At 37.3% G+C, this 15,119-nt stretch overlaps 4 protein-coding genes across 5 annotated transcripts; 2 read left to right on the top strand and 2 right to left on the bottom strand.

Moving 5' to 3' along the window:
* Nucleotides 1-273: 273 nt before the first annotated feature.
* LOC118032276 (uncharacterized) lies at nt 274-4,497 on the bottom strand. The gene is made up of 5 exons (XM_035036933.2): nt 3,799-4,497; nt 3,445-3,707; nt 2,967-3,104; nt 1,013-1,252; nt 274-746 (listed from the first exon to the last, which is right to left on the bottom strand). The coding sequence occupies exons 1-5, from the start codon at nt 4,397-4,399 to the stop codon at nt 633-635; spliced, it is 1,356 nt and encodes a 451-aa protein (XP_034892824.1). The 5' UTR covers nt 4,400-4,497; the 3' UTR covers nt 274-632.
* A 520-nt stretch (nt 4,498-5,017) lies between these two features.
* LOC118032279 (uncharacterized) lies at nt 5,018-6,684 on the top strand. Its single transcript, XM_035036936.2, has 2 exons — nt 5,018-5,812; nt 6,352-6,684. Exons 1-2 carry the CDS (start codon nt 5,469-5,471, stop codon nt 6,575-6,577), a joined length of 570 nt encoding a protein of 189 aa, XP_034892827.1. The 5' UTR covers nt 5,018-5,468; the 3' UTR covers nt 6,578-6,684.
* A 204-nt stretch (nt 6,685-6,888) lies between these two features.
* LOC118032277 (expansin-A20) lies at nt 6,889-9,092 on the top strand. 2 transcript variants are annotated; one of them, XM_035036934.2, is made up of 4 exons: nt 6,889-7,538; nt 7,624-7,907; nt 8,035-8,353; nt 8,464-9,092. In XM_035036934.2, the coding sequence occupies exons 2-4, from the start codon at nt 7,778-7,780 to the stop codon at nt 8,765-8,767; spliced, it is 753 nt and encodes a 250-aa protein (XP_034892825.1). In that variant the 5' UTR covers nt 6,889-7,538; nt 7,624-7,777; the 3' UTR covers nt 8,768-9,092. The 2 variants fall into 2 exon arrangements, with proteins under 2 accessions (XP_034892825.1, XP_073267647.1); XM_073411546.1 differs by having other exon boundaries at nt 6,889-7,907.
* Nucleotides 9,093-9,501: 409 nt separating this feature from the next.
* LOC118032278 (protein THYLAKOID ASSEMBLY 8, chloroplastic) lies at nt 9,502-10,824 on the bottom strand. Its single transcript, XM_035036935.2, has 2 exons — nt 10,303-10,824; nt 9,502-10,228 (listed from the first exon to the last, which is right to left on the bottom strand). Exons 1-2 carry the CDS (start codon nt 10,633-10,635, stop codon nt 9,821-9,823), a joined length of 741 nt encoding a protein of 246 aa, XP_034892826.1. The 5' UTR covers nt 10,636-10,824; the 3' UTR covers nt 9,502-9,820.
* Nucleotides 10,825-15,119: the final 4,295 nt, after the last annotated feature.

The raw sequence follows: 15,119 nt of genomic DNA on the forward strand, positions 1-15,119 counted from the left end.
GAAGTATTCCCAAAATTTAAAAGGCAACTAGTAAAACTAAAATAAATAAAATTAAAATTAAATAAAAACAGAATTGAAAGAAAAAAAAACCCAATATTTTCATTTGAATTTTTAATCCTTTCGAATGCACACGTTTTTTTTTTTTTAAATTATGATTAAGAATTTACACAACAAAGAGAACAATTAAGGCATGAGTTATAAATGCTTATATATATATATATATATATATATATATATATATATATATATAGACACACACACAACATAGAGATCTAGAATTTAGAACATTCAGACTTCAATTTTTTGTTCCTTGAAAATTTATATGATATTTGTATGCGCAACATTGATCGATCACTAATCAAATATAAGAATTTTGCAAGATCATGAACAAGTGACCGTTTTAGGCAGGTTCAAAGCGAGGAGGAATTGAGTACGTATTTTACGAAGACCAAAGTTCACTTCCACCATTTATTGATATATCACTGAGGATTTTGCTAATGACAAATCTCACTGGGCTTCACTACAAGAAACTCAGAGAACATGCATGGTTACGAGCGATGCTGCTCGCTTACAACTCTACATGAAGCCCCCGTTGCTTGTATCTCAACATAAGATGATGCCCATTAGCTCCCTCACAACTCATCTCTTGTGCTTCCATTGCTTGCGTGCTCGATGTAAGATGCATAAGCTTTAATTATTGCCTCATAAACATGGATGCCTTTCAGGTATTCGTCTTGGTTCAGGAACTGCAACAATGTACACATGATGATGGTTTAGTATGGATTATATCAATTCCAATTAAGTGCAATGATTCTGTCAAGAACACGGGTGCCTCCACTCTCAGTCACACACAGACTACCATGCAAATATTGTCAGCATGTATTGAAAAAATGCAGAAATTTAAATGGAAGCACTGAATTAAACGTTTAGCACACAAAGATTGACAACATGCACGAGAAAAACAGCCTTTGATTATTAGCCTGAAAAGGGAAGCATTGAGTTAAACATTTACCTCATTGTGGTCATGCAGTAGTATAGGTGTGTTCGCCATCGGAGAGAAGCCAATTGCTGGCAGGCCTAGTTGCCGAAAGTAGCGAGCGTCAGTTGACGCAGGAAAGATCTCTGGCTTACCAAGTTTTCCATTAGCTTTTCTGACAGCTTCCTCAAGCAGGCTCCACCATGGATTAGAACTGTCAGTCTTCGTAAGTACTGGCCTCCCAGACTTACCATGTATTGAAACTTGCTGCTTAAACTGCCAAAGCAACAAACACAATTACAACTGGATTTGAAAAGGAAAAGGGGGACACTTAAAAAAGTTGTTATTAATTGTGTGTTAGCATGCCATGATCAAAAAGAGCAGTTTTTTTTCCAACGAGTAATCAAATCACAAACATTCCTCCAGATCATATGTTTCTTTGATTTGCTGTACCTGTATCATAAGACATTCCTCCATTTTGACCCTTTAATCTAATTTTTAAGGAGATTAAAATTAGAGATTAAGAGATAGAGGATTAATTTTGATTAAAAGTGTGATTTGTTAACTTGTGGGAAAATTAGAGACTATAATGTGTTTTTGCTCTTTCTCTCCTGGTCTTCCATTTGTAAGGACCATCAGAATATTTCCAGTTAACCCTTTTAATACCTATTATAGATAAACCATTGATAATATAACACAATAGCCTATAGTGATGTAAGAAAAAAAACTAGCAATGCAACCTATCTAAGATAAGATGCTTCAAGGGTGATAGTATTTTTCCTCTAACGTAATCAGTTTTTTGCCATAAAATCTCTAAAAACCAGTTAGGATTTCTAGTGACTTTAATACTAGGTGGCGACTCCATAAACAAGACATTTCTCCTCAAAGAACATAATGCTAGATATTTGTTTTGTTCTTTGTTTTTGAAAGATCACCGCGATGTCAAATGCGACACATATAGTTTAAACTTGTATTAGTTAAACAAGGTCTCTTTTAAGCCTATATTACCAAAATTCTCTTATTAGAATATGTATCTCAGGCCTCATTCACAGCGCAGGTCAAAATATTTACAGCAGGATTCATGTGATGTCCTTTCAAGGATCTTATTACTTGATATCCTAGCAAGATAAGGCCATCAGCCGGCGCTAGCTTTACCAAGACAGGGCCCTGAATAGGGCATATGAAAGGGTTATAAAGTCAAATCACATTTCCTAAGCTACATGATCAAAATGCAATAATCTTTTTCCTTCCCATTCCTTCAAAGTTTATTAATGCCCAAGAGTGGAGAAATGCAAACCATCACGGCAAGAGATGCTTTTTATATTAGATAATAATATAAATCATATCTTAGAATTTTATCTAATTGCTTAAGCTATTAGTTTGATATAGTTTTTTTATAACAGCTAAGCGGTTCTAGTTTTCATGTTTAAGGATGTTGGTGTTGGTGTTGACATTGGTAGTGTCTTGTAATTGATATTAGGGTTAGGTTTTGTTGTTTCCCTCTTGTGAGTAACTTTTTTTTTTCCAAGTTAAAATCTTTTTTTTTCTCTCAATAATTAGAGGGAATTTTGCTATTGTTTTTTTATTTATTACAAGTTCAAATCTCATCACTTTTATTTTATTTGAGCACAAAGCAATGAGAGTTTATGCAAGTTTCAAGTTTAAAAGACTTTCACTTGAGAGAGTATATAAAAAAATAATATAAAAACTTAAGTTATTGGGTTAAAATGATTCTTTGCACTTTATACTTCATAGCAAATGAGAAGACTTGTATTTTGAATGACAAGTACTGATTATAGAATGGAAAAAGAAAAAAAACCTAACAAGGGACCCCAGCATAATAATCACATTTCCCTCTATTAATCCAAGAATATCATTGGTTACCATTGGTTACCAGATAAAAGCAAGGCAACTGTGATTTTCACGTTTTATTCAGATACAGCTAGGAAAAAAAATTCGAGTCTCAAGACTCCCAACAATGCATCAGTACCTGGAATGTCATATTACGTGAAACAGGAGCCCACTCTTCTGCAATTCGTCTCTCCAAAGATTCTGGATCTGCAGTCGGTGGGACTCGAATATCAAAACCTGCTTCTGCTTCAGATGGCTGCAAATTCATGACAAATCCCTGGAAGAAAAGGAAGCAGATCGGTCTATGTAATCAATAACACGTGAGTTTGTAAACTCGCAATGCTCTCATCTTTGATAAGACATAAAGATACTACATTTTAAAAAAAATCACCCAATCAACAAATTGTTTGAAACAGCGATTTTGTGGGTTTTGAAACAAGATGTTTATTTGACAAAGCTTGTTACTTTTGGCCTGAGGTATTCATGTGAAGTGCAAAAACAAATCCCTGCTTTGGGCCCCATGTTTATGAGTTGGAGCATTCTTGCAACAACGACAGCCTACCGATACTAGACAAGGACTGTCTAAACTCGACAAGTTAAAATTTATACCAACTTACAGTAGGAGAAGGAGTGCCAGCCTTAAGAAAGACCATGTTGACAGATATGACCTCTCCTTCAGCTTTCAAGCCGGCCTTCACCAAATCAAACTGAGAAGCTCTAAACCTCCTCACACTCTCAATACTTTTCAAAAGATTCTCCATAGCACTATTATCATACAATTTAGCTCCATGTCCTGGTGCCCCAGTAGCCTTAATCACCATCCACCAAGGACACTTCTCCGCATAAAACGTCCTGTAATTCTCGTTCGGTGATGCCAACCCTGTAATTTCCAAATCAAAAAACTTGCAACTAATAATTAAAAAAAAAAATTATTTACAAAAAGAAGGACTAACAGTAGTAGCATATTTTACCTTCATCAAGTACTATGCCAACATTCATACTGTTAAAGATATCAGAGTCAGCAAACTTCTCAGCACCATCATGGCCACCGATTTCTTCATCAGGGACAAAGGATAAGTAAACAGAACGAAGTGGGACAAACCCAGAAGACTTCAAGCGACGAATAGCTTCCAAGTACTGCATGCCAACGCACTTCATGTCCTGAGACCCTCTAGCAAAGATATTACCATGAGAATCAACATGGGCGCCAAAAGGATGATGAGTCCACTTGTGGTGTTCTACTGGGACGACATCTGTGTGTGAGTTGAGAAGGATCGAAGGGAGAGTCGGGTCAGATCCAGGCCATTTGAGGAGGATGAGTGGCTTGTTTTGGACAAACTCGATAGATTGGGATTCGAGGCCGATGGATTTGGCTTGGGAGATGAGAAAGTCAGCTGATTGTTGGTATTGAGGGGTGGGTTGTGCAGTGTTGATCTGAAGGTATTGTTGGAATCTTGATATGATTGCTGCATCTTCTGCTTCCGCTTCCGCTTCCGATGGATGATTTATAAGGATTAGTAGAAGCACGGAGAAGAGGAGGAGGAGATGATGGCTTTTGAAGGGTGTCCCCATTTCAACCTCTGTCACACTTTGCTGATAAACTAAGCAGTAACGAAACTAACTCCAACCACTCACGGGCAGAGGCAGTCCAAAACCATGACTGTTCGGCTTCATATTATAATATTATGGGAACTTGGAAAGGAATGCCCGGAAGACGACACGAGGTATGTACATGTCGCCATCGCAAGATAATCTCTACTGTCGTTGGGCTGACCTTATCTTACATGGCAGCAGTTCCTTAAGAAAGTCGGGAGTTTAATTGTATAATATATGAGCCGTAATAATAATAATAATAAGACTAAATAGCCTTCATGACGGGACATTATAAAGAATTAAAATCACGGAAAACACAATCAAGTAAAAAAAGAAAGAAAATTATGGTTTTTCATTTTGGTAGACAGTATAAGAAACATCTCATTATAATTATTTCAAATTAAAGGCAAGGGATTTTACCCTAAAAAACAAAAAAAAGGCTAGGCAAGTTTAGTATTTTTGTAGCACGAGAAACAATAGTATTTATATATATATATACAAAACAAAACTGAAAGGATTGACTAAAATACTCGAAATTAAAGCAAATATAATGAATTCAAGGAGTCAGCAGTCATGTGAGATGCCACCCCTTCAGCACACCCAACTCCTCGAAAATGGTAAATTAAGGTCGTAAGAGGAAGGAAAAGGTCAGGTCCAGATTGCATCCCCAAACCCAATTCTCCTTCACTCACTCCATTTCCTCCTCTCCTTTCCTGACATAAATTCACACGCCGGTGGCTCCCATCCTTCGTTTCCCTTTCCTTTCCTGGTACTTGTAGTGTATTACAAACTAGGTTAGAGTAATCATATTAAAACATAAACACAGAGCCAGAAGAAGAGAGCCTCCCTTTCAAATCCCACCATAGAAGACCTCAACAACAACAACAAAAATCCCTTCTTTCAAGCCTTTCACTTCTTAACCACTCGAGGAGACTCCCTCTAAACACTAATCTGCTCCCTCCCCAAAATCGCAAGCCAGTCTTTTTATTTATATTAAAACAAAAACAGAGCAATAAAAACCAAGGCGGAAGTGCTCGCTCTCTCTCCAATGGAGGAGTGCATGAGAAAGCTAGCTCTATGGCACACCCGGACATTCAATCCCGTTATGACTCACGAAGAGCTTGAGCCCATCATGATCACCATGGGCTTCGTGGGCCTCCCCCCTTCCCCCACGTCCTCGTCTTCCTCGTGGAAGGTGTACGCTTACATGGCTAAGCCGCCTAATCACAAGTACCCCTACGACCACGCGGAGGAGCAGTCTCTGGCTCCGCTGCGGCCCAAGCTGCCTTACCCTAAGATAGATGGCCTCCACCTATACACTTACCAGGCTTTCATCGACGCCGTTAACTTCTACCTCGAGATGTCTGATATCTCCGACCTCTTCCACATTAGGTAACGATATCAATTTATATCTATTCTTAATTTAATTTGGTAGGTAATTCTCAATATTTCTTTCTCCCTTTTTTTATTCTATTATTTGATTTATGTAAGCACATAACGGCACGCTTTCTTTCCATGTATTTTATTTTTCTTTTTTCTGGAAAATGTCGACCATAATTACGTTCGGCATTGAGATTCGGTGCAGATTATACGGAGGCGCGTTGTTGTTGTTGTTCACGTTTTGATTTCTCAGGGATTTTACTTGTCATGCGAAACAAATGGAATCTGATCAGTTGAAGCACGCACCGACTGTTTGGTGGCTTTATAATTTCCAGTGAACTATCCAATGGCATGTTATGTAACACTGTGATGTTCTTTTAAAATACATTTTTTACATCAATAAATAATTTATTATTATTATTTAAGTCAAATGTATTTTTAAGGTACTCTAAGACACACACAAAGTTTTAAATTATTGGTCTTGATAATAGCATGACATTAATAACAAGTGTTGCTATAACAACAGGGCTCCATGTTTTTTGTTTGTACAGGGGGATGCCGCTTTATCGGAATGTGGACAGAAGTAGAAAGTGGCGTCGAATGGAAGACGATGAGAGCGTGTTTGTTTACAGAGAGGGGACTCTTGATCAAACAACATACCTTCTTTATCACTCCGACAAGTCGGGCAATGAAGATGATTCCGTGCTTATTCGTGTCAGGGGCAAGAATGCCCCTATCACTTGCATTGTCCCCCTGAAGGACATCATAGTAGCATGATTCCAGTCGCTTGTCGTCTCCAGTAGAGCATTCTTTGAAGTGACTCAACCCCTCAACTTAATTGTTTTGTTCTTCCGTTCACAACAAGCTAGATGATCTTCTTTCCATTATAAAAGTTCTATCGTGCATTCAAGGCTCTTGACAATCGATATATCATCATTTCTTTCCTTTCCTTGGCTCAGCACAGATCTCTACATTGCATAAATCCATCCTTCCTTCTACTGCTTTGTTTTTCACGTTCCCGTTCCCTACCATTTCAATTGTTTAGAGTAGACGCGACGTCACACGAGCCTTTCCCAGTTCGTCTTCGGTCTAGCCTCCATCTGTGGGTTTGGTGTCCGTTCGGGGCCTCTGCCCACGAAGTCACACTTGAATGCTGGATCCTTCCTGTGGGGGCTCGTATCAAGCTTGGTCTGCAATGCTCTAACTTATAAAATCTAAATTTTGGCCCATTAACGATGTCCCCGGTCCCTCCCTCGAGAAAGGAAGGAGGACCGGTCCAATAGTAAGGCACCGGTCGGTCGTACAGGCACCTGCGTGCTCATACTTCTTCGCGGTTCTCCATCTTTCGCTCGTAAAGCCAATAATCTCCGAATAGTTCATTGCCAGTCAGTCAATCACGCTCTCCTTTCCCTTGGTTTCTTCTCAAAAGACGAGCCAAATTACAAGTAAATAACACCACACCAGATGCGTGCAAGAAAATAGCAGGAGGTCCAGACCCTAACTAAACAACTCTTTGGATTCTTCTTTCTTATTCCAAGGCTTTCCGCTCTCCGTGTCTGCCACATCCACAAAGCATTTAACCCTTCACCCTCTAGATGCAATCCCTAAAACCCTTTTTTGAGTTCCCATTCCCAGCTCGAAAAACACTCGAAGAAAAGAAGGCATCGCTTTTGTCCATACTAGAATAAAGCTACGCTTCGTCTCGGGCTTGCTGCATGCCCCCACATCTTGAACTAAGGTATCCATGCCTGGCTTTTTTGTCAAAGTTTCACAGTATCTACTATGGAGTGCCCATCTAACCATCAAAGCTAGCTTCATTTCAGCAAGGAGATTCAGGTCATTTCCCAGAGAAAAGGTGGCCTTTCTCCAAACTCAAGGCCATAATTTCACAGGGTAGAAGAAAAGGGAGGGAACAAGATAAAAGAAAAGAACCTCGTCAAGTACAAACCAGACTTCTCATAGTCGTTTTTATATCAAATGGGTGCTCTAAAAGCCATTCTTCTCTACTTGATTATACACCAAACATGGAAGATCACAGCTGATGATGAGGAATGGAAGTCTGCTACTGCAACATACGTTAAGGAGACAAGTGGATCAATCATTGTAGGTAATTTTCTGGCAACTGTTCCGACTAAATCTGGAACTTTCTGTTTCAATTCATAACGGTGCTTCATATTTCACAAAAGATTCGGTTTTGATTGCAAAGAGTAATCTACCATTGTTTAATGTTGCAGAAGGTGCTTGTGGGTATGGGGACCTTCACAGGGCCACCTATGGAAAATACAGTGCTGGACTAAGTAGCATGCTGTTCAACAGAGGGAGTACCTGTGGGGCTTGCTTCGAGGTCAGATGTGTAGACCACATCTTATGGTGCCTGCAGGGTAGCCCCTCCGTCTTTCTCACTGCTACAGATTTCTGCCCTCCAAATTACGGGCTTTCATCGGATTATGGTGGCTGGTGCAATTTCCCCAAAGAACACTTTGAGATGTCAGAAGCGGCATTTGCTGAAATCGCAGAGAAAAAGGCTGATATTGTGCCGGTTCAGCACAGAAGGTATCACCAATCAATTTACAATTACTTGGTCACATGAGTCAAATGAGTATAGGCCTCTCTATTTCCTAACTCCTTGGCTGGGCGAACATTGTTTATGCCAATTTTTGTAGGGTGAAGTGTGATAGAAGGGGTGGGCTGAGATTCACAGTGAGTGGGAATTTTCACTTTTATCAAGTACTCATCAGCAATGTGGGATTGGATGGTGAGGTGATTGCTGTGAAAGTGAAGGGATCAAGAACAGCGTGGATACCTATGGCAAGAAACTGGGGACAAAACTGGCAATCCAATACCAACCTTATTGGACAGCCTCTATCTTTCGAGGTGACTACCAGCAGCGGAAGAACACTCACATCTTACAATGTTGCACCAGCAAACTGGCAATTTGGCCAGATATTTGAAGGCAAGCAATTCTAGTATGAGAGGCTTTTAGAGTCGGGCATAGGTTCACGCTTCCATTTGCTTTCTCCAGCTATGCGAAGAAGTAGGTACTTGGTCAAACGGAGGTAAGAAAGTCGTAGAGAAAAGTTGGGAAAAATAGGAATACAAGGTCCCAGTTATGTCTCTTTACCTGCTTTTATTGAGTAGAAAGTTAACAACTCGTGAAATGTGTAATTACTGAAACGTTAAGGTTTATGTTCAGTTCAAAAGTCAAAAGAAAAGGTGAAGATATGTATCTCTTACCATGACTTCTCTACCAGGCAATCCTTTCTTTATGAACTAAGTTGTTGAGATTTGCTACTTTGATTCTACAAGAATGATTATCAATTAAGCACAGCTGTGAAATTCAACAATGATGGAACCTTTCTCATCAAATGCGACTGCTAGTATGTAATGCAGGGGAAATCAGAGAGAAACATTTGTTTCATGTCCACAACTACAGAGACTCAATATTGAAAACTGAGCTAAGTAAAGCATAACCAAAGGTGAATTTATGCTGTTGCAAATATGACATGGCTAGAACAAGTTGCTGAACCCTTCTGAGCAAGTGAGCTACCAGCTAAATACATTTCCACCTTCAATCCATTTAGGAGAAAATAGAAATATATTTGTGTCCACTGAATCGTGCTCTTCACATTTCCAGTTAGTGAAATGGTTTGTTTTTGTAAGGGTAATCATAGAAAAGGAGACTGAATAGATAACAGAAGAAAGAAAATCAACCACATCAACTTTCATACTAAAGTAAAAGGAGAGTAAAGGAAATGGCTTGTTCTAGTTTCTACTGCATATATAATACAACTTCAACAGGACCGACAAAATTAAACAAAGCAGCAAAAGAAAAACACAAGCTATTGGTAATGAAAGAAGGGATGGATCATTAAGATGTATTGAATGAAGAAACAATATACCATCTTGGCAGTTGGCACGGAAAAACTGGTGTTAGCAAGATGAAGTTGAACACGCATTCCATTCCATGGTACTGTACTGCTGATGAATCAACCAGTTCAAAACCTGAATGTTTAATCTATCTCAACTTGCTATCCCTTCCTCCTCCGCCTCAAAATCGAGGGATTCACCATAAAACTTGTAAGCATCCTGCCTTACAACAACCGAAAGCTCGAATTCGCCAATCGACTCTAAACCATTCACAAGTAATTTAAACGTGGACCTATCAGGTTCACACCCTACCACAACAGACTTCATCCATTCATAGCACTCCATAACAAGTCCACCCAGCTTAAAACTGATCAGAGTTGCCAGCAGTTGATTAAATTCATCTGTTTTAAACTGTAAATCACCTGTAATTTCACTCTCCAGGTACCTAAAAAGTAGTTGAACCTCTTCAATGAATCCATTGCTGGCCATTACTTGAATCATCTCATTATACAACAACACCTTTGGCTTGTACCAGTGCTCCACTCGAATATCCTCAAAAACCTGAAATAAAAAAAATAAAATAAAATCAGGATATAATTATATTGTAAACAAAACTAATAATTATGATATTTGACCTTGAGAGCCAAGAGGCAGTGGTTCTGGCGGAGGAGTTCGCGAAGAACTGCAGTCATGTCGAACTTCAACAATCGGCTGAATTTAGAACGGAAGACTTGGTCAAGCAGCGACTTGTCGTTGTTGTGAGCTAGTTTTAAGGCTTGTATTGTCTGGATGGCTTCGATGCTGAGGTTTCTACCTTTCTGGAGCGGCTTTCGATTTAGGCTTCTAACACTAGCAGCAGCTCTTATTGTTCTATTCATTGGACGAAGAATTGTTTGTGTTGTTGTTGGTGGTGTCCATGGGTTTTTAAGGAAATGGAAACTACTAATACTTTGTGTCTTCGTCGTCATCGCCGTCTTTCGAGTTAATCCACTTCCTCTTCCTCTTCCTCTTCCTCTTCCTGCACGAAGATGATGATGATGATGATGAGAGTTATTATTCGCTACTCCATTGGAATTGTGTATGAATGCTGCTAGTGTTTCTAGATTGAACGTCGTCGTTTCGGCTTCACTTCTTTCTTTTCTCTTCTTTTTCGAGAATGGTGAGGGGGTGCCAAAAATATTTTAAAATTAAATTTTTAAAGATAAGAAATATTGAATTTTATTCGAAAAATCCAAAACAGCATAAAATAAAATAAATGTTTAAGACTACTCAAATTATACTAGTTAGATAATGAGTTTTATATTTTTTAATAACAAATTATAAATATTTTTTCAACATATTTTTTAACATAAGAAAATCATAAGCTTAAATAAAAACATTTATGCATTCATTTATCTAATTAAATAAATAAGTATCCATGTCAATTGATGAAAAAAATTAATGATAAACAAAGACAAAACTAAATAAATCAAGATATAGATTTAAATCAAGATATTTGATCTCACAATACATACAATTTATCCAGTTATGTTTAATGACTTTATTTATTAAAATTAATTTTTATTTAATTAGATTATAATAAAAATAAACACACACGTTAAATTAATTGAATAAAATAAAAAAATATATTATACAAGATTGCACATACTAAAAATATTATCACTGCTAATTGGTTCATCCCCACTAACTCTTGTGGTAGAAGTTGGAGGAGGTTCTTGCCGAGTTCGTGAGGATTGAGGATATGATGAATGTGTTGTAGAAGGATCAGTCATTAATAATGGTGGCATGGAGCAAGTAGAAGAATCATCTTGAGTAAAAGATTCTTCAGAAGTAACAAGAGTTTCATCATCATGAGTCTCTTCTTTAGATGTATGAGCAAGAAGTTCATGAGTAGGGATCCTAGGAATTGTCTGTTGGGAATATTTGGTGAAAAGAGATTGAATATGATTGGAAGGTTGATTTGACTGGATCATAAGTTGATAAGGGTCCTGAGAGTCTTGGAAGGGGTCATCTGGTTCATGCTTTTTTTAGTCAAATGAGTCAGAGGATGAAAAGATGATAGGGGCTGGTGATCTGGGTTTTTTAGAAGTGGTTGGTATTGGGATTTTCCCTTTATCTCTTTTAGGAAGAGGTTTGAAAAGTTTTTCGGTGTCTGGGTTTCCAAATAGTTGAGGTGTAGTAGGTGGAGGTTGTGGTTTGTAAGAAGAGGAATGTTTGGCCCAATAAGGGTCTGGATAATATGAAGTCATCCTATTCTGTAGAGGTTCAGGGAATGGTAAAGGCTTAGATTTGGATTTGGCCAATTCAGCCTGAAGAGACTTGAGTTGTATTTTGAGAGTCTGAATCTCGTGTTCCTTCTGAGGGTTTACATATCTGCCAGTAGAAGCTTGAAGGATTAAGTACTCATAGATGGTTGAGATCCTTTGTTGAATTTCAGCACATAGTTGCTCGAGATGTAGAATTCGAGAATCAACAGAGACTGCCATCTTTTTTAGATTAGTCTATACCAGGTCAACCTTAGATTTAATTCTATGAAGAACAGAATTTTGAGCGATGGCATTTTGACTTTGCCAATTTAGCACTACTTCGGCTTGTGTGACTTGTTTAGAGCGGCCATCAGCATCGACACCTTGAGGATTGTAAACTTGGGGAAGAGTTCGAACCCTATCTTTGACCTGTTCTTGTAGGGCAGGAAAATATCATCATAAGAGTTTGTAGGTTGATACATGGAGAATGTGGGGACTTGTTCAGGAGGTTCCCAAGAGGGAGGAGTATATTTGACAAGATAGTCAAATTTGCCAGAAGGTTGCCCCAAAGTGTCAATTGTTCGGTCTCCGTGATTGTATCTGACTTTCAGCTTTTGACCGGAGGATTTCCTTTTATGCTTGGGGAAGTCAGCTTCCAAGTCCTCATTACAACAATTCTCACAGCTATAGATGTCCCAAAAAACATGGTTGTCCTGAGAAAAAGCATAGACCGGGCAGCCATCCTTAGAGAAGGACTCTACAGGTACTAGAAGAGGAGCTGGAGCGGGTTGCACCATCGAAATGGAGGAGGAAAAGATTCCTGGTGGAGAAGTAGAAGATTCTCCTTTCTTGAAGATGATTTCAACAGTACCATCAGCTTTTTTGGTGAACTCAGGTTCTGTGGATTGTATGGGGACAAAGCTTTGATGCAACTTTTCATAATTTGTAATCCAAGAAAAATGGAGTAACTTTTGTAAGTCTTCTTTCGGGATTTGTCTCGGGACATGAGTACAGGTAGCTCGTTGATTAGTATCAACAGTGATAAGCAACACATCATTGGTAACAGGGAGTACTAAATCAAAAGCATGATTTTGGACCCTGTAGGCCATTTGATAATGAAGAGTGGCTTGATAGGTGTCTTGAACTTGATCAGCACCAGTGATCTGTAGTTGGACCTTTAAAAAATTATGAAGTTGAGGATCGTCCAATGCCATATTAAAATTTGGGTAGAAAGTAACAACCACTGTGCCACAATTGAATGTTGTTTCAAGAGAACCAATGCATGCATGTTGATACTCTAGATATCTGGTATCTAGGAGAGCTAACCGGGCTACAACAGGTAAACCTTTGCGCCCATGGTAAGACAAGGCTAGGCGAATAGCACCAAAATGAATATGCTTGTATCCTTGAGAAATCCATTGACCTGGAAATTCTGTTGGTATTTCAAGAGTAACAAATTGTTCCCGAGAAGTAGCAGGAATTTTATGGTGGTCAAAAGAGGAGGCTTGAACATATTCTTTGGCCACACGAGAAGGTTGTTTGATGAGAGTTTTAATACTGCGGATAACAGAAGGAGATTTTTTGACAAAAGCATGATAAAGATTGACAAGAGGAAGATCTGTTTCAGAGATTTTTTGGGAATCATCTAAAAGACTAACCTCATAAAGATAGTCAAGTTTAGTGGAGGTAGACTGACGAATGGAAGGAGAAGGGGGGAGATGAAAAGAGGAAGAAGAAGTTAGAAGATAAGAAGGATGAGGGGAAGATGACGAGGAGGAGGTCATGGTCACCCACAAACTAGAGGAGCTCTGATACCACTATATAAAACAAATTTTATATAAAAAGATAAATATTTTTATTTTTTAAAACAAATTTTATTTATATAAAACATAAAATATATATATATATATATATATATGAATTAGAATAATCTATTCAATAAAATAAATAAATATAAAATAATTAAATAATAATAATCATTATTAGAAAGATGTTGGATGAACAATCTATAGAAAAATAGATAGAGAATGAGTATTGATTTAAATAAATAAAAAATCATTTTAAAAATTACATATTAAAAATATATGCATAAAAAAATAAAAGGTTAAGTTTTGATGAAGCTGGTAAATCATGTCAATTTAGAAAGTACAAGTTCGCTGATCTATAAAGACAAATCCATTTGAGAGGGCCTTTATGTTTTTTTACCTTGTAATGTTATTGCTCCATAAAGAATTTGAAAGAAAAATAATGTAAGGCGACGCCTCACCAGCTTTTTCCAAGATTTTATTTATGATGATGGTCAAAAAATCAATGTTGGTGGTGGTTTGACATAGAGCATTTCATTTCATTTTTTATGCCAAATAATGTAAAAACACCATAAATACCTTGATAAATTTTTATACAGGTTTAAACAATCCATAAATTCACCAAATAAACCAAAATCAACCTGGAACCAAAAAATTTATTGAGCTCGTAAATGTTATATCATGTAGGGTGTGAAGCAAAGAAACACATAAAAAAAACTTTCATCATCGAATAGAACTTATTTATACTAAAATTGACATTTTCATAGTTGAAATCGCTATTAATTGAGACTTTCCCTCTTAATTATCGTAATTCGACTACTTTTTCCTTCTCTTTCTAACTATAAGCTAAAAAATAAGTTGTGGACAGAGACAATATTTCCAAAAATAAAATAATTGAAAGTTTATAATATGAAAAATAAGAATACTAAGGTGCTTTTTTACTCAATTTTGAAACTATCACTTATGTTACCATGTCTTTTAACCTTGATTATTTTTTTAATCTTATAATTTCTTAATAATTTTGAAGTAATGTGCTTTGATTTAGCCACAAGATAGTCAAGTCATAAGAAAAAATAGAGAAAAAATAAATAATTAGTCCACAATAAAATGTGAGAGGCTATGATACAATTCTCTATGGTAATTCACAATGACTTTTAGAGTTTTCTATAATTAGAACTTATTTTATAATATGATTTTTTTGTATATTAAATATTATACTATATTTTAAAAGGAGTAGGAAAAATACTATGTATTTACTATGAATATAGACTCATTGCGCCGTAAGTAAACATAAAAATTTGCGTTATGGACAACATTGTAATGTTAGAGGGCATTACCTTTGCTATTTTTTAGTAAAAAAATATTGATAGGTCTAGCTTCGTAACCAAACACAATAACATT

Source organism: Populus alba, chromosome 9 (assembly GCF_005239225.2).
Source record: "Populus alba chromosome 9, ASM523922v2, whole genome shotgun sequence".
NCBI lineage: Eukaryota > Viridiplantae > Streptophyta > Magnoliopsida > Malpighiales > Salicaceae > Populus > Populus alba.

Bases quoted from the DNA above. Each gene is read 5' to 3' on its own strand.
- LOC118032279 (XM_035036936.2), top strand. From the start codon at position 5,469: ATGGAGGAGTGCATGAGAAAGCTAGCTCTATGGCACACCCGGACATTC. The intron at 5,813-6,351 runs GTAACGATATCA...TTGTTTGTACAG, and splicing joins TCCGACCTCTTCCACATTAG to GGGGATGCCGCTTTATCGGA.
- LOC118032277 (XM_073411546.1), top strand. From the start codon at position 7,778: ATGGGTGCTCTAAAAGCCATTCTTCTCTACTTGATTATACACCAAACA. The intron at 7,908-8,034 runs GTAATTTTCTGG...TTAATGTTGCAG, and splicing joins AAGTGGATCAATCATTGTAG to AAGGTGCTTGTGGGTATGGG. The intron at 8,354-8,463 runs GTATCACCAATC...CAATTTTTGTAG, and splicing joins GTGCCGGTTCAGCACAGAAG to GGTGAAGTGTGATAGAAGGG.
- LOC118032278 (XM_035036935.2), bottom strand. From the start codon at position 10,635: ATGACGACGAAGACACAAAGTATTAGTAGTTTCCATTTCCTTAAAAAC. The intron at 10,229-10,302 runs GTCAAATATCAT...TTTTTATTTCAG, and splicing joins ACTGCCTCTTGGCTCTCAAG to GTTTTTGAGGATATTCGAGT.
- LOC118032276 (XM_035036933.2), bottom strand. From the start codon at position 4,399: ATGGGGACACCCTTCAAAAGCCATCATCTCCTCCTCCTCTTCTCCGTG. The intron at 3,105-3,444 runs GTAAGTTGGTAT...CTTTTCTTCCAG, and splicing joins CTGGCACTCCTTCTCCTACT to GGATTTGTCATGAATTTGCA. The intron at 747-1,012 runs GTAAATGTTTAA...ACATTGTTGCAG, and splicing joins TACTGCATGACCACAATGAG to TTCCTGAACCAAGACGAATA.